Source organism: Myripristis murdjan, chromosome 19 (assembly GCF_902150065.1).
Source record: "Myripristis murdjan chromosome 19, fMyrMur1.1, whole genome shotgun sequence".
Classification (NCBI taxonomy): Eukaryota; Metazoa; Chordata; class Actinopteri; order Holocentriformes; family Holocentridae; genus Myripristis; species Myripristis murdjan.
This window is the reverse complement of record NC_043998.1, coordinates 14561675-14585693: the sequence shown is the minus strand read 5'-3', so window position 1 is coordinate 14585693 and position 24019 is coordinate 14561675. Positions and strand designations below refer to the sequence as shown.

The following is a 24019-nucleotide window of genomic DNA, read 5'->3' as shown; positions in this document are numbered from 1 at the left end:
TGATATTTGACGTTGTGCTTGCCCAGCGCAGCCACACAAAGCTGCTGCCTCTTATCTCCTGCCGTGGGGGATTTGGTGGCTCCTCTCCAAGTCCTTGTCCCTTTTTGTCTTTTCCAAAGTTTTTAGTGAAATTGTTCACACATCTGACTCCAGAGAGACCCTCTGTTGTAAATTATTTTCAGTGTAGCTGAAAGCTTGCAGGGTTTGTCAGAGAACGCAGTGCAGCTTTATGGATGCTTCAGAAATTGTGTCTGTTGTCAGGCTGATTAAACTCACCAAGGACTTTAGCCGCATGGGTGTGTGTGCATGTTCACATGTGTTTGCACTGTTGTGTGTGCACCCGTGCATGCCTGTGTGATTTGAATGCATTTCTTTGCAATGAAGCAAACACCCACTCTCTATGCTGAGGTGTGCATTGTTACTTAGGTGATGATTTCCATATGCAAACATTCATAAGCCTGGAGGTAGAATTTAGAAAGTATTCTGCTGAGCTGCAGGAGTTCAAGATGTGTTCAGGGAACTTTCTGATCTATGTAACATACAAATCCTCTCAAGAATCAAATGTTGATTGATTACAGTAGAATGTGGAGATAAAGTCTGGCCTACACTGGGGCAGGGAACTCCACTTTATTGTACCCTGGCTGCAGCTGGTGGTGTATTTCAGAGTTCACCAGCCTTGTTCACTATTTTACCAGCCAAATCTGATTTTTACAACAGAACAAGACTTCTGAACAGTTGTCAGGTACCTGCCAATGTGATGGTAAGGCAAGACAAATTTACCAGCTAGTCAGAAATTAGCAGCATTTGGCCAGTGGCCAGTGTTAATTTCCCACCCTGGCTTTCTCCGTGCTCTTTATGAATGGATTAAGCTAAGATTGTCTTGGCTTGATCTTTTCAGAGCCCTAAAGGCCTGTGCACTGTGTAGTCATTAGTAAAGATCAAGGCCAGGGAAGTGGTTTGGCTTTCTAAGGTTTTCAAAATAAATCTGGCTGAAGAGAGGATGATGATATCCATGAAAGTAGAATGTTTTTTGTTTTTTTTTTTCTCCACATGCTTTCATAAATTTCACATATACCGAGAGGATCGTTGTTAGGCTTTTTCTCGTCTGGTTCCCATGGGTTGGGTTCTCTATCTCTCTCTTTTCTTTTCCAGTCTTTACTCAAGTTTCTCTGGAGGACAGAATTATCATAAACTCATTTGGGAGAGAGATACATGGAGAGCATGTTAAACACAGAGGATGCTGATCAGCTCGAACCCCCTGCTGAGTTTGAGTGAGGGGATTTGTGAACATGCAAGCCTACTCCATAGTGACAGCAGTGCTACTTTGAGATTCAGAAACAAAATGAGCAGAGCAGAAAGCTGTTGTTTATGCCTGCTCTTAGCATCTGTCCATATTAAGGCAACAAAGAGACTCTGTTTCCTTATTGCTTTCTGTTATGTCCTTCATGTCAAACCCTGTCATTTGCATCAGCCACAGAGGGCACACGGTGTGCTTCCCTTCCCTTTCTCCATGGAAAACCACAGTTTGCCTTTTTAATGAATATTTGAGAGTGATTAGGTTGTAGGGCCCTTCTGTTATGTAATATCCGGATTATGTAAAACACTTGTTCTTTGCCATGCGAGCACCAATATGTATCTTTTTGTGAATTATTTTGCTCTGAGAAGTGAGCATGAATGGCCTCGACAAAGACTGTGTTGTTGATCACACTTAATCCCTAATGCATTCATATGTTGCTGCAACTACTGTATATGCAGAGTTCTGCACATGGATCCGGTGAACTTAACATATTCAAATGCAAATGACCAGACAGACAGTATCTGAAATTAACACCTGACAAGTGCTAAATGCCTGTAAAATTAGACTTTGGTGGACAAATCGTTAAGAAAGGTCACCTGTCACGCTGACTGGAAACTTTTTGAGATGATAACATTTTGATGCCTTGGTTATATTGAGTTCTGGTGAACTTTATGATGAACTTGTCCACTGAATAAGTGAGTTGTCAGGTTTGATATTAAGAAATGCTGCCTGATATGGCAGATATATAAGAGTGAGGTGACATATTTCTTCAGATTGGCTGGTAAAATGTATTTTTGGTTGTTAGATTTTTTTAGTTTACCAGATCTTGGCAGTTTAGTCAAAAATTGTTGTTAGTATTTTGATTTCAGTGCATTATTATAACACTCTGCTTACTGTCTGTGAGGGACCAAGCCAAGAACCTAGGAAGTTGCAGGCTGTTAAAAATTTAAGGGTTTTATTTACCCCGAAAAGTTAACAAGCTGGGGTAACAAAACTAGTAAAGTGAGAAACATGTTTACAGTAAATAAATGAAGGGCCTGAAAAAAAATAAGCAAGGTCAACAAAACAGGCTCAACAGAGGTCTGAACAAAACAAATTGACATGACCAAATGAAGACTGGGGCAATTTATATAGGCTAGCCAAGTTACAATACACATGAGGGGAGACCAACAGGCTTCAACAAACTAAACAAATCAACTTTCAACTTGCTGAGACCTTTCCTTAGTATCGAACAACAATGGTTGTCTAAACATCTACTCCGCTACAGAAAACATAACAATTTAAACCAATAAAGCAACAAGTAGATTCCTCTGGATGCAGAGAGGAATGGTTCCCTCCAAAGTGCCCCCAGCTGTTCCCAGGTGCTGTTGAAGTGTGGCTAAAGCACAGTCTCGCTCTTTGGCAGCTCTGGATGGCACAAAGTAAGTCAAAGACAAATAAATAGATATTAGTAACTTAAGAAAAATGCAACAGTAAAAGGCAAGTTATCATACAATGTTAACTAAAACGTGTGGACTCCATAACAAACTTATGTGTTGTTACTAAAATGTACATTTATGTATAATATATACATAATATTATAAAAATAGCTTAGAATGGGTTTGGTGTCATGTCAACTTATTGTGGGTCTTGAGATGCCACCATCATACTGTCAATCAACTTGTAGCCACAGTAAGAAGTTTTTTTTTCTCCACAAAAGAAACCATCACCTTACAGATTTTGTCACATCTGTGTCTTTTTATTTGAGACATCTTTGTTTGAGGTTAATTTCAAGCTAGGTTTGACACCATAGTTTGAAACCAAGCATGTATATCTGCAACAGTGACAAGGCAAGTAAATGTTGAACATTTACATATAGTATATGTTGCAAAATGACTGGGGAAATGTAAACTAAATGTAAACTAACAGTAGTGAATGGGCCATAACTCTAAATGACTCTGGTATTCTTGTTAGCAAAACACAAACTATGTCCTTCTTAAACAGCAGCAAGTAATCATGCTGTCCAGATAAATTGCACTTACCAAACTTGAACCTTTTGACTCTTTTGACCTTTTAGCATGCTTTGATAAACATGAGCATGCTGTTCAAGATACATTTTCCACTTATATTGCTCACATGCAAAGTCGTCCACTCATATTTAGATGCAGTTTGATTGCATCACTGCAAGCCTTGAGGATTGTAGCTCCCTCACATGCTGTGCAAGAATTGCAGGGTCAGTCTTTGTCAAAACAGCTGCTAAGTCCAAGCCTGTCTTCCATGTTCCAGAGCGGGAGTGGACGGGTCCGTTCTACTTCATCCAGGCCGCAGACCCCCAGCTGGGGCTGATGAAAGCATGGAGGGACGGCGACTGTGATGGAGGAGGGGACGAATGGGCTGAGGAGGTCCAGCTCACAAAGCAGGCTGTGGAGGCTGTCAGCCGGCTCAGACCCAGGCCAAGGTTCATGGTGCTGTGTGGAGACCTCGTCCATGCCATGCCAGGTAGTTATAAAACACGAGTGAAGGAAACACATTACATTTGAAATGCAGTGGGCAATACCAAATGTCATGATATCTTTGACAAAATACCTCAGTATCTATATTGTAGGGATGATTAATATGGTGCTCAAAAGATATTTACACACAAGACTTTTGATAACAGTCTTTATTGACATGATGAACAAGGAGGTAGGGGCAAATAACAGAACAGCCCGAACAGCCTAATAAGTTCAGAAAATTGTATCATTTTAATCCAGAAAAAAGACCATACTTTTACCATATCATGATATTATATCTAGATCATATCACAGTATCAATGTAATATGGGAAAGCCTGTAAAAAATTAACAGGATTCAGATGGATGTTAAAGTTTTTTGCCTTCCTGACTAAATGTGAAATTTATGGACCACTGAAGAAAGCACATGTGAGCATCACTGCTGCTACCTCTCCCCAAAATGTAAATTTCATCGTTTTAGTTCTTCAGTCGATGCAGAATTGACAGTCTCTCCTATGAAACAATGAAAGCGATATGGCTCATTTTTTCAAGCATTGTTTTGAATGCATTCTTAGCTAGAGGTACTCAACGGGTGTTTGGGGGAAGCACTACTTGTGGGTCCTGCTGTTGCTATGCGACTATTGAAAAGCTGTTTTAAAAAGCACTGCTCTTTGGCTAGAAGTTAAAATATTTTTAACTGCCCTGAGCTCTCAATGCATGCTAAGTTCTCAGGGCTGTGGAGAAAATGCAACACCATGTGCTTTCCATTGAAAATAAGGTCAGAAACAAGTCAGCCCAGTGAAGAGATTCCCAGTGGACACACATCTCAGAGACAATAAAAGTCCAATATGATCCACCTAGGTAGCTGCAGGTTATCCGCCTCACACTGGAAAACAGGATTTGAAGTCATAGATGTCTATTGTGTGATGTGGAACTGTGTTCAGTTTTTTCCTCTTGGACCAGCAATCCCAGGAGTGTTATCTCAAGGCATCTGGTATCTCATGCAGGGTGATGCAAATGCTGTGCTTGTTTGAAATTGCTCCAAATAGCTTCCCTATATTACATTTAACCACAAGCTGTTCGAAAATACAAAATGTTTTCATGTGGCCAATCAACTTGTTTGCTATTATTAAGCCCTGTTTATTAGTCAGCACTCCAAAAATCATCACTTTTGCAGGAGGATGTTGCCAGATTCTAGGTCCTAAGCAGATGTTTTCACCCAAGACTTTAGTGGAAGGTTATGAGCAGGGCCTGAAATTTCTAGCAGCCCGCAATGTTGTGGTAGTTTGGCAGGTAATAAATTATTTGAAGGTTATATCATACAGTATTCGACAAACTTATTGACTGGTATAAAATAAAGTGACTTTTGGGATTTGTTGCCAGTGAATAAAAAACAATTTCCTGCCCAGATTATGAGGCTGTTTCCAGTCCTCATACACATGAACAGGTTTAATGCTCATCAGTGGTTCTATTAGTGACAGAAATTGTTCATGCTACATGAAAAAGGTTGACTGAGTTATGATATCCTCACTGTTTAGATTTTGAGAAGCTATTATATTTTTCTTGGATTGTCTGTGATATTGGATTCCAAATGGGCATGAAATGCAGCATCAGTCTGATTCCAAGATGTGCTAGTCATTTTTGAGCCTGAGGCAGAATTGATTATTTATGACCTAACTGTGGCAGGAGACCACCAGGTGGCAGAGGCTTGTGGTGACCTGCAGAAATCAGTGTCTGTACATATCAACAACAATAGAGAAGAATATTATTTGTCTATAAACCTTACCAGGAGGGGCTTGCAGTATAACATCCAGGGTGTTATACTGAAATTATTCTACAGGTGCCATTTGCAGTTGTTCCTGTAGGTAACGGGTAGGTACAGTATTTGTCAAGCCTCATATTGCAACAGCATTCCGTCATGTCTACATCCATTACTGTAGACTCTCAGACATACAGTATCAGAGAGGAGCCGAGCCAGCTCTCTGACATTCATCTGTCTTTAAAGGGAATGGAATATGTCTGCAATATAATGATTAATGTATTCTCGGCTGCCCTCTGAGATTGGCCTAATCTAATTAATGCACTCTGTGAAGAGCATTAGCTTTGGGATGGTTCGGTTACAGAACATTCTTCATAGAGGTAGGTTTGAGTGTGAAGCTGCTCTGATTCCTCACCAGAGTCTGTAAACAACGCAGTCCCCCATGACAGCAGCTGATATTTATCTATGAAAAAACACAGGCCTTCTGCCTATTCTTGGGAAGGTTTAGTTCCTATGCTGATGAGGGTTTCAGCTATTGATCACACAACCAGAATTTGAAAATAGTGACTGGCAAGTTTTGGGATGTGCCAGCCACTGTAGATGGGAGGTAAAAAAAAAAAAAAAAGAAAAAAAAAAAAAAGTTAGTTTCCTGCCTTGTTTATTACCAAGGAAGTCTAGTATTATGCTTCTCCAACTGAAGGCTTTAGTTTGTAAACATCAGACCCCCTGTGACAGCATACAGTATTTATCTATGAAAAAGCACCTGGTTGCCTCCAAGCTGTTTGAATAGCTTTGTTGAAATGGTTCAGTATGAGAATGCTGGTTGCGAAGGGAGAAAATGCAGCTCTTTGATTTGTTGCTTTCATTTGTAAATAATTTCCAAGCAATGCATGATGTTTAATCTTCATCGATGGCAAACCTTACTTTGCCCTCACCTTTTGTTTCTTGTGTCGAGCTCTTGAAATATAGATGTCTTGGAACCGGGACAGGAAACTGACTTCTTTAATCAAACGGCACAGTGGCTGCTGGTTTCTAAATTAAACACTTGTTCTGTGGTGAGGCAAATATACTTTTAGAATAGAGTTGGACCTCTACACAATAGTTAGTTACCTCCTGAAGTGGCTGATGGAGTAAACAAAAAATTTACCATTGTTCTGGCAGTAGCCAGTGTTCATTTTCCACCTTGTTTGGAACTGACACAGTTGTGCTTGACTCATGCTGGGTACCAGTCGTGCTCTATTCTGTTGATCTATTCCTCTTTTCTAGAGCAACAGGGATATGGCAATTAATTGTGTCCCCCCTGTTATACTAAATTTCAACTCACCAATCAATTTCTCCACTTAAAAAATGAAAGACATTTTATGGCCATAGACCAACTCCCGTGTCTCACAGTGGAGAGCCTTGGTCATGTATGGTTGGCAGGCATCAGGCACAAGCAGATGCCTTTGGTGAAGTTAATGAAATGAGTAACTATGGCGTGGTGTGCATTTGCTCGATGTCCAGCTGCCTAATTTGATAACATGGTAAGAGGAACAGGCAGGCAAGACACACTGCAGAGTTAATGTTCAGCGAAAAAAGCCGCTAGCCGCCAACCAATGCAAACTACCTTTGCATGACAATTAGGGAGCTAGCATGGGGTGCCTGCCTGCCTGGCCTCAAGGAATGAGCACAGAGAGAGAGGAGTCAGCAGGCAAGCCTGTCTCTCTCTCCATCTCCGCATGTCCTCTCTCTGTTGTTTACACGTCTGATTGGATCATAATGAAAGATGGCATGGCGATAGGTCCTGATGTGAAGATTTGAAGCTTATGTAAGATGTAAGTCAGATGTAGAACATTTTGTTATATATGTCATCTATAGAATACCCTTGCCCCCCTGTTTTTGAAAGATGACCTAAGGCAGAGTACTAGGCTATTCATATGCAACACAGATTTGGCTCGACTTAGTCAGAGCAACTACTGCCGTTTTTCTTTCTCTTTGTGCTTACCTTTATAATGACCACTGATTTTTAACTACAGTGGAGCAGGACCCACAAAGTGCTGTTGAGCACTCTTGCTCTGTCATCTAAGAGTCTTGCTGTAGACTTCTAAATATCTTTATCACCTCTCTGATTGCACCATATGGCACAAGCATGGCTGCCATCCCTTTCCCACCTCTCAGTCTCCCCTTATCCCCCTGCATTTATAGGTCACAGTGAGATCCATTTCAGATGCACAAAGGGACAGCAGAAAAGTGTAAGCATGGGGTTTAAACCGCCAGGCTTCGGGGACCTTTAAACGTTGCGGCGTCAGCCCTTGTTACTGTCAGCCCCAGCAGAGCAGGTTGTGTGTGCCATCCTCATTACACACCATGTCCGTCACTTGCCTGGCAACTGGGCTGCTCTGTGGGGGGGGTGGGAGGTAGGAGTGATATCAGAGCCAGAGCTGCTTCTTCCTTCTTTCGGTTGACATTTCCCCTTCAACTGTTTATTTACAATACAGAATGAATGGGTGGCAGTCAGGGGAAGCTGGCTGTCAACTGGCTTTGTCAACACTGCTGCCTGTTGGTGACAGGAAATTGGAAACTGTATTTCTTTTCCCACAGATTTTCTCACTCTCTCTCTCTCTCTCTCTCTCTCTCTCTCTCTCTCTCTCTCTCTCTCTCTCTCTCTCTTGCACTCCCTCCCTCATCTGCCTGTTCTCTTTAGTAAACAGCTGTGGTCTTGTGCCTCATACCTTGTTTTGGCAACTTTCATTTCCAAATCTGACACAGTGCACAAACACACTCATTTCCACATGCCTGTGATGAATCTTTGTGAAGGATTGATTCAGATTATATCAAGTGAAAAACAATCAAGAGGTATGTTCATTGTTGTAATTGTGCTGCAGTAGACATTTAAAAAACACAGATGACTACAGGACATAATTGCCCTTCACCTAGTGTGCATGTGTGCTTCTGATCACTGCTTACATCTACAAGGCTTTGATAAGGGAAGGAGTGTGCTGAACTGAAATAACATTATTTAGCCTTCAGCTTGGCTGCCTTCATAACAAGCTCTGTAGATCAAATCCAATATTGATAGGGAACCCTGATGGACCCAGCTACTGGCAGTTTGATCAACAAAAGCTTTTCATTTACCCCCCACCATGGTGTTCCACAAGGCTCCATGCTGGGCCCAGTGCCATACTCAAACCTTCCAGGTTTTCAGGTCGTCCTTCCTCATCAGATGCTAGTCAGGTTACAGGGATGTCAAGATGTGGAGTTTGTACCCAGCACAGCGTGTGATGTGGACTTTTATTGACAGATAGCTCTGTGATCTCATATCCCCATTTGTGCTCAGCTCCAAACAAACCCCAAGAGATGCTTTCTCATCTCAAGGACTTCCTTCAATCTCGCTTTCTTTCTCTCCTAATATCTCTCACTCACTCACTCTCTCTCTCATGCCTTTCTCTCACTTATTTTCAAAGCTGACAAATGAAGATGATAAAGAGAGTGGGGTGGGGGTTTAGAGGGAGAAGGAGAGGGAAGAGGAAGAGCAAGATAGAGCTGATTAGATTAGAGAAACATGCCGGACTTAACACTCTCCTAATGAGCACTACAAAGGATTCAAGTCGTGTCCCATGGGGTCTGGTGGGGACGTTATGCATGATACAGCGGGTTGAAGTGCTCAAATGTGTGGTGTGTGTATGTGTGTGTGTGTAGCTATGAGTGCATGCGTGTGTGTACATGCATGCGGATCTCAGCAAGGTGAAGTTGAGGTTACCTTGGGACTTCCCTGTCCCCTCTCTGTAACTGTGGCAACCCCTTTAATTGCCGTTGAAGGCAGATAAAGTGGGGCTCTCTGAGGGATTCTGAAGCAGAGGCGAGGAGAGTTTGAAGGAGAAATAGCTGAGGGAGAATTTGTTTTCTGCACAAGAGGAGCTATACTGTAGTGTATTGTACACTGATTTTCTGTTCTGTTTTTTTTTTTTTGTTGTTGTTGTTGTTTTGTGTCTGTCCGTCTGATAGTATCCTCCAGTGAGTTGTGATTTCTAATTGGTTTCTGAGGGGGCTAAGTACAGCCTAGGGTCCAGGAGAAGTTGAGAAATATCTCTCTGTTACCACTTTCACACATCACCCATTTCACACCAAAATACACACTTTGAATGGCAGTACAAAAAGATCCACTTAGACCGTGTAAGACTTGAATCCAGGGTTGAGATAAATTGCACCAACTAGTGAAACTTAAGTGCTTATGCCCCAACCTTTTGGGTTTACATAAAAAATGAGGTTCCAACTGAAAAAAATAAAATAATAACTAATTAAAAAAAAAAAAAAAAAAAAAAAAAGCATTTTAACTGCCTAGTAGCTTTTGTTGTGATGTTGACATTTTGGGAGATTCCAGTATCTTCCAGTTAGTATCATAAATTGTGGAAATGTGTCATGACAGGAGGCAAACATTGCAGGGAAACCACAAGTTTCAGTCTGCGTTGCCTCTTGAAGTCTTTCACAAGATAATAATGTCTGAAACATGTTATGATAACAATAGGGAGCATAATGACAATTAACCTTGCGCTTGCCATCATGGATGGATGTTCTAATGACGTAAATATACATCAATTTCTTATTTTTTCAAGCAATATGTAATTTTGTTCTGTTTCTTTTGATGTGAACTGAATGTTATATGAATGTGGCATCTGAAGCACCATCTTGTCTGCCATAGGTTTGGGTACCGTTCACATTTGAACCAGTACAGCTACTCTTTTTTGGGGTACTTTACTCTCCCTGTAGTAACGCAAAATGTAATTTCAGTTGCGAAAAATCCAAATGAGTCCAAAAAGTCCAAAGTTATCAATTTCATACCCATCCCTACCACGTCTAGCCTGTCACAGTAGCAGTAGCCAGGAATCTGTGATAACCCTCTTCGGCCCTCCATAAAAGGGAAGCCAACATGGAAAGGGCCAAACCAGCAGCGAGGTCTGTGAAAGCAGCAGTGCTGCTGGCTGTGTGATATTCAGAGCACATCCTGAGCAGAGTCGAAAGAGGAAGAACATGATGGAGACACACACCCCTATCTCCTGTGTATGTGTGTAGCGTATTCCTCACTAGAGGAGAGGGCATATCACTAGATACACCTCTCTCAACCGGAGATTTGAATTGTGTGAGCCAGCTTGGAGACAGCGAGCACCGTAGAGTAATGCAGTCTTGCTCTCTCTCTCTCTCTGTCTACCATATACTCTCACCCAGATGCACAGTTGTAACAGTATACTGGGAGGGATTTTTAAAAGCCTCATAGGGTATCTTAGCAATTTTTATTTGAATTCATAACACAACCTGCTCTCTAGGCACAGAAATTTGGCACTGATTGATTAGGTACTTGGTATTACTGATGACATTCATAGGAACTGTTTAAGTTTATGATATTTGGCATTAATTACCCATTAAATAGCATGGATTTGAATCAGCATACAAATATATTCCCAAGTTTTGTGTGCGAAAGGAGTATAGGAGAGAGGAGAGTTCTGTGACTTCATCTCAGCTACCACAGTCATAAATTGGAGGCTAGTGCCACATCAGCACAACCTGTCAGTGCTACACCCTCGAGTTAGTCATAGATTTAGAAGTCCCCACACATTCAAAATACAATTGTTTAAGTTTAGAAAATGTGTGTGACAGCAAGCCCCCCTCCTGCACTGAGGCCTATATGCAGTCTTGACAACCAGGCTTAACAGGAAATTGAGAGAAGTACATACAGTGTTGGACAAGCTCAACGAGGACCTGCCACAGTCTCCTGTCAGGGTTTTAGAACCACTGTTACGATCTCATTAAATGAACAAGGCTTTTCAGTCAGAGCTACAGAGAGGGAGCAGGATTGTGTTTGTACGCTGCTTGTACATTGATTCACTAACCTTTTCTCATCTAGGGAGGTTGACTGAATAGTGAGCTTGTATGTTATTGGCAGTCACAGGTCTTCATTATAATTGTCTAGGGATGCCAGATCAATGCATTTAAATACCTGTGAGGTCCTGACAACCAGGGTTGGGAACTTCTGATAGTTCTTCATTGTTTTCCTTAAGGACACTGTGACACGTCACATTGGCTGTTGTAAGCATTGATCCCTTGACCTTTCGGTTATGGGACAGTCTCCACCATGAGGCCATTCACCCTACCACTTCTGCTGTTGCCAGGGCTAACGTCATAAGGAAACAGATGGTTTTTCTGCCAGTGGAGGTGAGGTGAAATGAACAGGCTTTCTCCTCACCCACAGTGGGACATGCTCATCCAAGCCACGAATGTTAACTGACACTGCCTGTTAGCTAAATGGGGTCATGCCCACAGACATTACACTTTCTCCCACTCTCCATTAATCTCAAGCAAGGTGTCTCACATGCAGATTGATGGGGTATGACTAAAGATTGGTTTGAGCTCTGTGGTGCTGGAGGATGATTTATGGGCGTGTCGTGTTGGCTGATGGCTGCAGTTGAACAAGGGGAGCTGAAAGGGTGGTAGTCGGCAGCAGAGGGCAGTGCAGTGTCCTTGTGTCTGTATGAGGCTTTTTTTCATGTTTATTTACCCAGGAAAAGTTGAGCTTGCATGCTCTTGTTCAGCATCACCCTGCTTCACACTCACTCAGTTACACACATTCGCAGTCGGGTGCTGCCCTGCATAATTAAAGTTTTCTATTCTTGACCACTGAGCGGCTCCACTGGAGCAGCTGACAAGGTTAAGTGCCTTGCTCAAGGGCACATGGATAGTCTGTAAGGGTGGGAATGGCATTTCTCTTTCACTTTCGAGGCACCGATTTTTTTTCAGCTTGTTGTATCCTTTTAGCATTGGACAAATGGATCCCACAGGTGCAGGGGACTGGGGAGAAAAACCAAACCGAGGAAAAACATTCTGCTGCAGATTAATGTTTGAAATGCAGTATCCAGATCCAAACATTTGTGTGCAACAGACGGGTTAGTTGAGAGGTATCAGCTGCAACAATTCCCCACACACACCACCACATCATTACTTAGTATGTAAAAGTAGCAGTGGTCAAATATTGTGATTGTGGAATAATGAGTCCAGATGTCTGTGGCCTCAGCTGTCACCATAGTTTCCATCAAGATTCAGCTCCACTCCAAGAAATCCCCGGAGGACAGCTCAAATGTTAACAAAACCGATCCAGGCAGAGTTGGGAAAGTTACTTTCAAAACGTCACCACAGGTTACCTGCTTAAACTCAAGGACAAAGTCAGTTTATTGTCACCCAAGTTTTGATTACTTTGCAGTTGAAATATATGGAATATTTTTAAAGAAACAATTTGTTGACTGCAAAGGAAGATCTTTTAATGTTGTATGGTGTTATCATCCTTTACAGACATTATTTACCATTATCAAAGTTTTGTCAATACCATGAACATTTTTCAGTGTTCTCCAACATGTAACAACCTGTTTATTTAGATTACATGCTTATTAGGGATGGGACGATGTGCATGTCTTATGATATGTCTCGATTTAGTGTTATGAAGTTTTTGATTTGATGCAACAGTGATAGAATGTGATAAAATTTAAAGTATTACTGTGCACAGTTATGTTTATTTCTGTGCCACAAAACTTGCCTGCAGTGGCACTAGCTTGCCAGAACATAGTTTAAAAATATTGCCATTACAAAGCCAACGATGGTGACCTCGCTAAATTGTGATAGGCAGGCCATCTCATTTGTGATTTTTTGACCCACAATAAATACTGTCATATTTTTGCAGTCCTTGGCATTCATTTTCATCAGTACACTGCAAGTAACCTGAGAAGTTTACTCTCCAAACCTGAGTGTAGGAAAACGTGAAAGCGTCACACAGAAGCTGTTTTACAGAACAAGGAAGGGCTGTCAAGTCTCTCTTACTTTGCATTTGTGTCTGTGTGTCATATTGACATTCTAAAGTCTGAGAGGTTAGCTTAATTATGGAAGAGAGACAGGTGAAAACCACTTTTTGCCTTTTATCTGGATATGTTTTATACTCTATATTTTATCCCTCTGTCATGCACAAGATGCTCTGCTGCTGGAAAAGGCTCTTATGTAACAGGTCCTGTCCAAACATCCAAGGAAACGTTCACTCCAAAAGTAGGCCAGTAAAATAATTACTCAGATGAATAAAAAGGGAAAAAAATGAAAGAGGAGCATGGAAAGGAAGGAATAACTTTGGAGCGGAGTCTGATAGGTTTGTTTGATACACATTCTAAATTATAAATAGATTTGAGTCTCGCCCATTCTCTGCCCCTCACCCACGCAGGGACTGAATTAATTTGGCTCAAAACATTTCCCTCCTTTTTGCATGCTGCTCCTCCGCGTGAACCCCAGGCTTAATAGCTCGCTATGCCTGATTTTAACGCATCAGCAATGCAGTCTTTACAATTTAACACAAAGTAAAGAGACATCTCATAAAAGCCTCTCCTTGTGTAAAACAAATAGCCTCATGTGTCTTGGACCATTGCGTCTGACAACTGTTCCACAGTGCTCTACCCGGCACTCAGAACAAAAAAAAAAAAAAAAAAAAAAAAGTTGTGGTTTGCTGTGTGGATTGGGGAGGCTTGCACAAGAACAACACTCATCACCTCTGTAACCATGGTGATATAAAGTAGAGCTGTTCGGTGCATTGATCATTCTCTGAGCTGTCATCATTATCACCTAAATAATCCCCTTTCCCTTAGGCATCTCTCACCTGTGGTACCCTTCCCACTCTCTCACCTTGACAGCTTTCATCAGCATTCATCTAACCCTCTCTCTCTCTGTCTCTCTCTGTCTGTCTCTCTCTTTCTGTCTGTCTCTCCATCTCTCTAACTCATTCTGTGTGGTCCAGGTATGACGTTATTATAATTAAGTGTCCTTGTTTGTACTTGAAGTCATTCTTGTTGCGTGTGTCTTATGTGACCTAACCACCTTTCTACCATGTGGAGGGCATTGAGTTCCCTGTCTTTCTCTATAGGTGTACATTTGGGTGTTCACTTGGATTTTGGTACAAATCAGCCCTCGAGTTATTCAATTGCTGCTGTTTTGTTTAGGTGCACACAGGTTTCGCAAACACTGCCAGATGGAAACAAACCAAGGGGTGGAAACATATTTATGACAACAAGTTTGGCACAGAGTGGGACTTGTCGCGAAAGAAAAAAATGAATCACCAGCTATATCTTTTAATGCTATTGTAATTCATACTGCAATTACCTAAAATGAAGACTGTCTAGACTGAGGTGACAAAAATTTGGAATAACCACAGAATTTATGAAGGACTTGGGTAATGAGAACCATAAGACCTTACCAGTGATTTTGATTGTTTGGTCCATTTAGTACAATTTTCCCACATTTTACAGGGTAGCAAGCCGTTTCACAAATTGTGCAGGAGTACTAAAGATGTCACAACATATAATCAGAATCCCTCAATACTGAAATTTCAGTTTTTGGTTCAAAACAACATCTTGTAATGCTGTGCTTCTGCCGCTAACAAAAGTAGTCATCATTCATAAAATAATATGCGAGGCAATGTTTCCTTGGGGACTGTTTTCTGAGGCAGAGAGAGCGTTTCACTCCGCCCGATTTCAGGTCATCAAAATACAACATTGCTGCTGCTTTGAGGAAAAAAGTAATGTGAACTGGTGTGAAGACAGTTTGAAGTCTCTGAAAGTTCATTTTCAAATCATAGTGGAATGAATAGAAATCAACAGCTGGATAAAAGGTAAGGTAAAATGACATTGCAGATCTAAAGTATGACTTTGGGAAAAAAATAAGCAGAAATGTGAATTATATAGATTTTGGAGCTAATACGCTAAACATGCAAAAATCCTTGGTATGGTCCTTTTTAACCATTAAAATTATGTGCTTATAACATACATTTGTCAGTTGAGTCTAAATGGTCCTCACTCCAGACCTATGTGCTCTTTACTTCCAATGGAGAAAAGAAAGTGTGCTGTCTTATAAAGCTAAATGTAAAGTCAAATTTAAAGTTAGGACAACATGTAATGACTTAGTGAATGGGGGAATTACGAATGTTAGAAGTTAACGATGAAATTCCTAAAGTAATGTTATGAAAGTGAAATTTGTAATTTTATTGGCGCTTCTTTGGTGCGTCTGTGTTGATTGGGTGATGACTGATTTTGTCCAAGTTCAAATACATACATGTCCTCAGAGGAGCTGAACTTGGAAAACAAATGTGATTCAATCAAACTAAACATGTCAGGGTGAAAGCTCCCTTCAACTCTCTCTCTGTTTCCCTCCTTTTCCCCCAGACACTCCGTTCAGGGTGGATCAGGAGCGGGACCTGAAGGAGGCCCTTAGGGGGACGGATCCCTCCATCCCATTGGTGTTTGTCAGCGGAAACCATGACCTGGGCAACACCCCAACCCCTACCACTGTGGAGCAATACTGCAGCGCCTGGGGGGATGACTACTTCAGCTTTTGGGTGAGCAGGGAGCAAGAGAGGGAGGGAGCGAGCAAGGGAGGCCAGAGATAAGATGTATGCTCAGTAATAATGGAATAATAATGGAAATTGGAATTAAATAAATAAAAGACAAATCAGCAAGGATAAAATGAACAAAAGCCAAAGATTGTAGGAAGGCTTTACAACAAAAGTAAATTTTGAGAAGTGATGTTAAAGCCTAGGCTCCTTAGCCACGTTATTACAATGAGCACCGATGTTGGTATTGGTGTACTAGTCAGCTTTCACTTACGCAGGGACTGAATTCATTACATCCTTGAAAAACAGGTCTATTATTATGGATTCGCCTTCCAGATCCTGGCTGTGAAACACGATAACTCAAATACCATTTCTTTGAATCTTGTCAAATTGGCTGGGCACATTTATGACCTCCAGAGCGAGAACCCTGATTATTTTGGTGACCTCATGACCTTTCCTCTGGCACCCTCGTCAGGCATACAGTCCCCTATTTGTTTGCCAAACTGTTGACCCAGATCAGGCGATTGCGTCAGAAGGTGTCATTAAGGATTCAGATTGTTTTGGGGAGAAACGCTGCTGTCGTTCACTGACATCACAGTTTGTTTCCGTTTTTGTAATGGCTATTTCAGTTGTTACTACAATTAGTTACTATCAGGTTTTCACTGCTACCCTCTGTCATCTTGTCTGGCTCATGGTGTCCTAGGTGGGTGGAGTCCTCTGCCTGGTGCTGAACTCCCAGTTGTTCTACGATGCTTCGGCCTGCCCTCAGCTGAAGGAGGCCCAGGACGCCTGGCTAGAGGAGCAGCTAAGCAAAGCTTCTTCTGCTTCCTCTACGGTAGAATGGCCTCATTTGCCTTTTTGTATTCTAGGCTGGTTTATGAAGTTGTTCAGCAGCACAAAGTGTTGCTCTGCTTTGACCTAGGAGTCTGCACTCTTTGGTTGTTTGGTTGAATGGCTGCTGTCTGCTGATGTATGACATGACATTTGATTTTCATCTTTGCATTTGCCCCTCACATCTTTTTTCTGCTCAGGAGCCCAAACCCAAACACATCCTGGTGTTCCAGCACATTCCCCTGTACCTGAAGAGCCCTGAGGAGGAGGACGACTACTTCAACCTACAGACAGCAGTCAGACACAACCTGTTGGACAGGTTCAAGAGGGCAGGTAAGGGAGGCCTTAATTATGGGTGACACCATACTGTTTACACTGGTTTTCCTGCAAACAGGCAGAATCCAGTGTTTTGCTCAATGACATTTAAACAAGACATGCCGCAATTCATGGACTCCCAATTTGGGTTGGGCGTTCATTTCTATTTTCATATGACCCAGTCATGTCTGCTTGAGATCACTGATAGGTGATTTGTTCGCTAGGGAGCAGTCACAGCACGCCAGTGAAATGCCGGCATGTGCAACTTAAGCTTAGTGTAGAAGAAAATGTAACATCTCAGATTTGGGAATATTATGGGTTTTACCTTGATGCCAAAGGTAAGCCTAAGGATATTACACAACCTATGTGCAAGCTATGTAAAAGATGTGTGCCTGTGAAGGACATGCAGACCACTAATTTATTTGCACACATGCAGGTTCACCATCTGTCCAAAACTATCCCAAGCCTACTCCCACTGGCTGTTTGGATATCAAGCATGTGATCTTTTGCTTACATATGGGAACAGCTACACTACCCTGTCACTAAAAATCTGTCTTGAGTCCAGATTTAGCTAGAAGGTACTAACTTTGATTGTCCCTGTCTCACCAACAGACTCAAAGTAGGGATGTATGAGTGTAGGCAACTACATGACTAAGTATTAATATTCCTAAATCTATCTATCTATCTATCTATCTATCTATCTATCTATCTATCTATCTATCTATCTATCTATCTATCTATCTATCTAAAGAGGATGGTGCCACTGCTTCCAACATGCTATTTTTGTTTCAAGGTTTGGATTTATTAATTTCATTAATAGGTTTAGTAAATGATTCCTCACCTCACTGATAATAAACATGGCCCTGATATACAGCATAGTCTGTAATGATATTGCATCCCTGTCTAAAAATACTAATTTTTCAGCAGCACTTAAATATGTTTGTTTACTAAGCTTTTCAAATGGCAGTTATTGTACATATAATCTTTTCCCTGACCATAGTAGACCTTCTAGATTTAAGTGGTTTTCTAGTTGTTTACAAAATCTCTAGTCAAAATGCACATCTCTAACTCCAAGTCACTAAAGAGTTAAAATGGAGCTTAATCGTTTTAAAAGTCAAGCCATTGCCTCATTCAGCACCCAAAAGACATTATTACCTTTTTTCTGTGATAATGGATTTAGGCTACTGTGGTGTGGTCTTAACATCTTGTCTTAAATCTCCTCCTCAGACGATGTTCCTATTAAACCTGTTCATTTCTAAGATAGCTAACTGGAGCACAGCTAAGAACCCAGCCCAGAGGATTAAAATGCCATTAGTCTTAGCCGCAGGAGGAACCCCTGGCACACTCACACACCACCGGCCTAATTGAATAGATCAGTGTATTCACCTGCTATATGGAGAATTTTTCCACAGTTGGAGACGATTGTTGTAAATGTACAAGGGTGTGGGGCAGGGAAACTCCCAAGGACAAGTCTTCATAAAGGCTTTGTTTTAACACACATACACACTCACACACACGCACACACTCACACTTGATTGGCAGGACCTCACATGACTACACGTGCCATGCTTTTCAATCATGCATCAAGGTGACTGGCTGGGGATGATATTAATTTCATTATCCAGCCATTATTCCAGCATGTATTTAACCATGTTGGCCCGTTTTGGTCTGATGACCTCACTCTCATAATGGATTGCTCCTGCTCGGGAACACTGGTTAAGGACTTAAAGGGCAGTCTGTACAGGCTTTTTACACGCGGGAGTGGAGAGGTGGGTGTTAATGTATGTGCTTCTCCATGCAGAACATGTCATGAAACTTCATCTTGTCTCATCCTTATTATTGTTCACACATGTCCTGCCCACAATTATAAATTCAGACTACGTACAGGGCATGCACATTGTCTTGTATTATGGATGACAGACACGCTGCTGCTCACTGTGCTGTTGCATAAGGATCCTGGCATGTGTGTACATTTGTGTGTGTGCGCCTGTGTGTAGATAGGATTTCCTGTCTGAGGCAATGAAGGGACTCGACTGAGGGTTGTCTGTAGTATCTCATTCAATGGTCTTGTTTCTAGTGATGTCTGTAGTGCACCCACTTTCTCTATCCAACAAGTCACCCAATCCCATCCTTTATATAACTGAGGGCTCTACCAGCACGAAAAGCTGTGTCAACTGGATTGATCTAGATTTTTCTATTTCCTCTGAAGCAAAGATCTGGCCTTTGAAAACTTTATCGTTACCTTTTCACAATACGTATGGAATATTACACTAACATCTCAGACTCTTGCTTGTATTCTCATACATTTTGCTCATCTTGAATAAAAAAAAAAAATGAAAAAGCACATCCACTTAGATTACTGTAATTGCCTCTACTCGGTCAGCTACAAAAAATCTCGTAATGCACTTCATAGACGGGAATACATCACATCGATCCTTGCGTTGCCCAGCTGGCTTCCTATGAGTACTAGAATCTATTTTAAAATGTAATTTATTACTTTTAAAGGGCAAATGAGTTTAGCCCTTGACTTTCTTTCAGAGCTTCTCACTGGCTGTGTTCTGGCCCTGTGCACTTCATTTAGTTGTTACTGTATTGGTTCTTTCAGAACTGGTGTGCAGGCCTCTACACTCTACCTAATGAAGTCTGTTTCTGCATTTAAGTCTCATTTAAAAACATATTTATACTGTTTGGATTTTACACTGTTTCATATTGTTTCTTTGCTTAGCATTTGTTGCCTTGATTGTTTTATTACCAATTTCATTTATATTTATTTTAGGGGTATACCATTTTGACTCTGCTGTAGAGAACTCAACACTTGAACAGAGGTATGCAATTGTAAACAAATGTGTTGAGGCACATTTATGACATCTAAAACACACACACACACACACACACACAGAACAAGTGATATCTTAAATCGCATAAACAATGCAAACTCACCAGCATGAGGCGTCCTCAATCTCCAAGTGCTCCAGGCTTAGTCGTTTGTCGTCTTATTTGTTTTTCTCCACTGTTTTGCTGTGCACTGGATGCCCTGTATGCTCTCTCAAATGCAGTGATTTTTTTTTTTTATTATTTATTTGTTTTCTAACCACTTATCTATAATAGTTTATGGTAAATCTTAGATCAGTAATACACAGAAACACTGATCAATAATAAAAATATTGATTGTAATATTCTAATATTTATATAATATTTTAATTCTAATACTATAATAACATCAAAATAGTTATGCGTCAGGCCATTTAACCTAATTTATCCCCCGCCCGTTGACAGATTATCACCCTCTGACTCTTGTTCTCCCGTGAGCTGCAAGCATCTCTCCTCCGTTCTGCCTGCGGGAGAAAAGCCACCTCCCTCGGCCGCTGCTGAGTCTCTATAGCCACTGTGGGGAGACCGTTTGCCGGTTATGTCGCTATATACTTTTTTCTCCCAAATACTGATCAAGGCTTGCACCCGTTGTTTGATACTTTTGTTAGATGGTTTAATAAATGGTGTGCAGCTCTCTACAATGTGCATCGTGACAGTCAGTGATGCACATTGCCATAGTTTTGCATTGGAAAGTAGCGTGACTCAATATATTGTTAGACCCCTAGTCTTTGTTTTGCATTGTCATCTGTCTGGGTTATAGCCTAATTGCTCTCTTTAGATTGTGTTTTGTTTTATATTGCTTTAATCCTGTTGCACTTCATAACAGTGAAGTACTACATAAAGTTTATTAAAATTGTCAGTCACTCTGCGTAAAAGTGTCAACTAAATGCATAACATCAGAAAGTGATCTTACACGATGCTTGACAAAGCATCATAAAAATTGAGGAAAGAGACCAGTTTTTTTTTTTAACCTCCTTTGTCTCCCAGTTCCTTCTGCTGCTTCTCCTCTCATCTCCACTTCCTCTTTATTGCTCCTTCTGCTCCCCTTTCATCTCCTTCTGAGAGGAGTGTCTTAGTGACTGATGCTGCAGGAGTCTGTCTACTCTGAGTCTAGTCTAGTCTATCCTGGAGGCATGCTATCGAATGAGACTGACTGTGATCATCTCTGTTCTCTGTGTCAGTTACTAATGGAGCTGCTACTGTACATTCCTGCCACATATACTGTAATCACCAGGTTCACTGCCAGGGCACCAAACCACACAGACCAATTGCGCACAGGACACAACTGGGCCGACAGATGGACAGACACATGGACGCAAATCATCCAAAACTGCTGAGTAACTGCAGCTAATATCCTTGGATTTGGCTACAAGATTTGAATAATAAAGCATAGCCAGGGAACTTTTTTTTCTGAAGTTTGTTGTCTTTAGTTTTTCAAGAATTTGAGAGATCTCATGAATCATTTTGGAGGATAAATGTATAAAAATTGCATGATTTCACTAAATTGGCTCTGCATCCTTTATAGAATAGAACAACCAGCCTGAAATGAATTCAGCCTCTGATTACTGTTATCCAGAGGCAGTAGGCTTGTTTGGCATCAGGTTAAGCACATTTTGAGAGCCTCTGTAGGTGTGTAAAAAATGCAGAGGTTAAAAGAGTAATGGCCAATTGTTCTTTCAGCTGATCTGACCTTATTTGTTCAAACTGGTTACAAAAACAGAATACGCATGTATGTTTCAGCTCTGTTTTTTTGGCTTGTGTACACTGCGGACTTGCTTTTGAAGGGCAGCCTAGCATTAATGGCAGGAGCTACAGTGAGCCCAGGCAGCCAGGAAGGGGACATATCCCCAAAGATAATATTTTTCATGCAGCAGGGGAATGTTGCGAAGGGAAGAGACCCCGCACACCAATGTTAATGCCAGTTAAATCTCAAATTATTGAGTAAATCAACTTAAAACTTGAAATTCTTCTGTAATAGATTTGATCATACTTTGATATCCTGGGTTTAATGTTTCATTTTAGATAATCTGATAGTTTAAAATCTGGCAGTAGCCCACAATTTACTCCTGTGAAGCTGCTATCATGTACCAAGCCTGCGCAGCCGAGATTGACTAATGGTAATGTATTACGTCTGATTGGAGCTGACTATAGGCTCGATACTAGAGTTAGAGCAAAAAACGCTGCAAAAATTGGCTTCAGGCTGTGCTGTAGCCAGAAACAGCAGAGGTTGCACTGCTGACAGAGTGACACCATGGAATGAATTACCCAAACTATATTCATTCATCCTACACATAAATAGGCTATAAAAAACACTTATGGCCCGCTAACAGACCAGTGATAATCAACACCATCATTTATCAGTAATTGCTGCTGGTTTATCATGCCAGTACTTCACAAGTTGGATCACATTTTTTAGCATAATCCACCGAAATCACACGCACACAAGATTTGCTCTCACCAAGACCAAACACAACACACTGTACTGGTACATCTCCACATGCATTATTTTTTTCCTATTTCCATGGTATCTGGAAAATTGAAGAAGAAAATGTAGGAACTTGCATGAAGTGGGATTTCCCTGCAGGGCAAGCAAGCGTCTGGTAAAAATATCCCCAGCAGACGGACAGTGTGGAGAGGCGTGTTTTTTTTTAGAGGAGAAAACAACTGAGGCGAGGGAAGAATTAAAGAAAACTAGGATATGTTCTTTTCTGTGTGTTCCAGAAATGAAAGCGCAAGAGAGAGCGAGAGAGACCAAGGTAGTGCGTGCTGTGTTTGTCTTCCTATCTATGCAAAGAGGGGCAGTGTTTTCTCTCAACCATGGTAAATTATATTTCCTCTGGACATAAATTGGTAATTTTTTCCCTCTCTTTGCCTCGCGTTATTCACGCGTCATCTATCTCCTCTCGTCGCTTGTCCTCCCCACTGCACCCTGTGATCCGAGGCCCCCAGATGCGCTCCTGTACTTGAGCAATCAGTACTGTCATTACAGTAGAGGCAGCATCATTAACCTCACATACACCTCTAATTCCAGCCTGCCACTCAGAAAGATGCAAGTGCACCAGGGGCCAGTTTAACATTGACAAATATTAAGGCTAGCCTTACACGATAGATGTTTTTCAGTGGAGATTTCCATTGGGGTAAGCCTGTGACTTGGAAGAGTCTTAATCTATCTGAGTCTGTGTTTGTGGAAATAGCTGTTAATGCCTGTGGCTGTTTCAAAAGTCTGACTTGCCTTGTTCTACACCATAAAAAAGGGTCTTAAAATCCACAAAGCTATCCTTGAAGAACTCCTTCATAAATGACTCATGAACCTTAAACAGTTCTTAAGTGAACCTTTAACGTATAAGGGTTAAAAAAATTGGGGGGATATTTTTCGTAGTTGCCAGCGCTAAGGTTCTTATTGGTTCCCTTTGGCACTATTAATATTAGAGCTAAATATGATTGTTGCTCCTCATTTTAGTGCTTAATCCAGTTAGGTTCACACTCTATGGTTCTTAACAAGAGTGACAACTAGTAGCACAGGTCCTGCTTGAAACGGGTAGTGACAGCCGAATTTGGCTCTGCAGACGAGGCTGGCTGTGTGCGTACGGATTGGAACAGGATTTGACAACCAGTAGTTGATGTGCAGTAATATCACTGTGCAGTGCCCCCTAAATTCCACCGAACCGCTGGGTCGGCAGCAAGCCAGACGGTACGCTCAGTTGTGAGTGCATTCGAAAAGGTAAAGTTAAGTATTGCCACTAAAACACCCAATTTCCTCTCAGGGATCAATAAAGTATTTCTGATTCTGAACTTTTCATTTTTGTGGCATTTGCTTGATCCTCTCCAGCTTTTGAGAGACATACTCAAAAGCTGTGTGGCCGCCTCCATTTTTGTTGACAGCCGACATCATGCTTACACCTGCACAATTTGAAATGTGGGCTTTATGCTCAGAACAATATCAAGTGCATACTTGATAGTGACAGTACTGATATTACAGGAGCGAGTTACTTGCTTTTACATGCAGGCCTTGTCAGTCTCCTAAAAATGCATGTACGTATGGATACAGAGCATGAGTTGCTCCTGTTAATAACATTGGTTCACAAGCCTCAAAAT

The 24019-nt window shown here is 41.3% G+C and overlaps 1 protein-coding gene across 1 annotated transcript in view; it reads left to right on the top strand.

Annotated features, from left to right (window-relative positions):
* The window catches only part of cpped1 (calcineurin-like phosphoesterase domain containing 1), a 43719-nt gene that overhangs the window by 1146 nt on the left and 18554 nt on the right, over positions 1–24019 (top strand). The window contains exons 2-5 of the mRNA XM_030077724.1: positions 3563–3775; positions 15741–15913; positions 16611–16742; positions 16939–17071. Coding sequence (XP_029933584.1) covers positions 3563–3775; positions 15741–15913; positions 16611–16742; positions 16939–17071 — 651 coding nt within the window. The remainder of the gene's footprint in view (positions 1–3562; positions 3776–15740; positions 15914–16610; positions 16743–16938; positions 17072–24019) is intronic.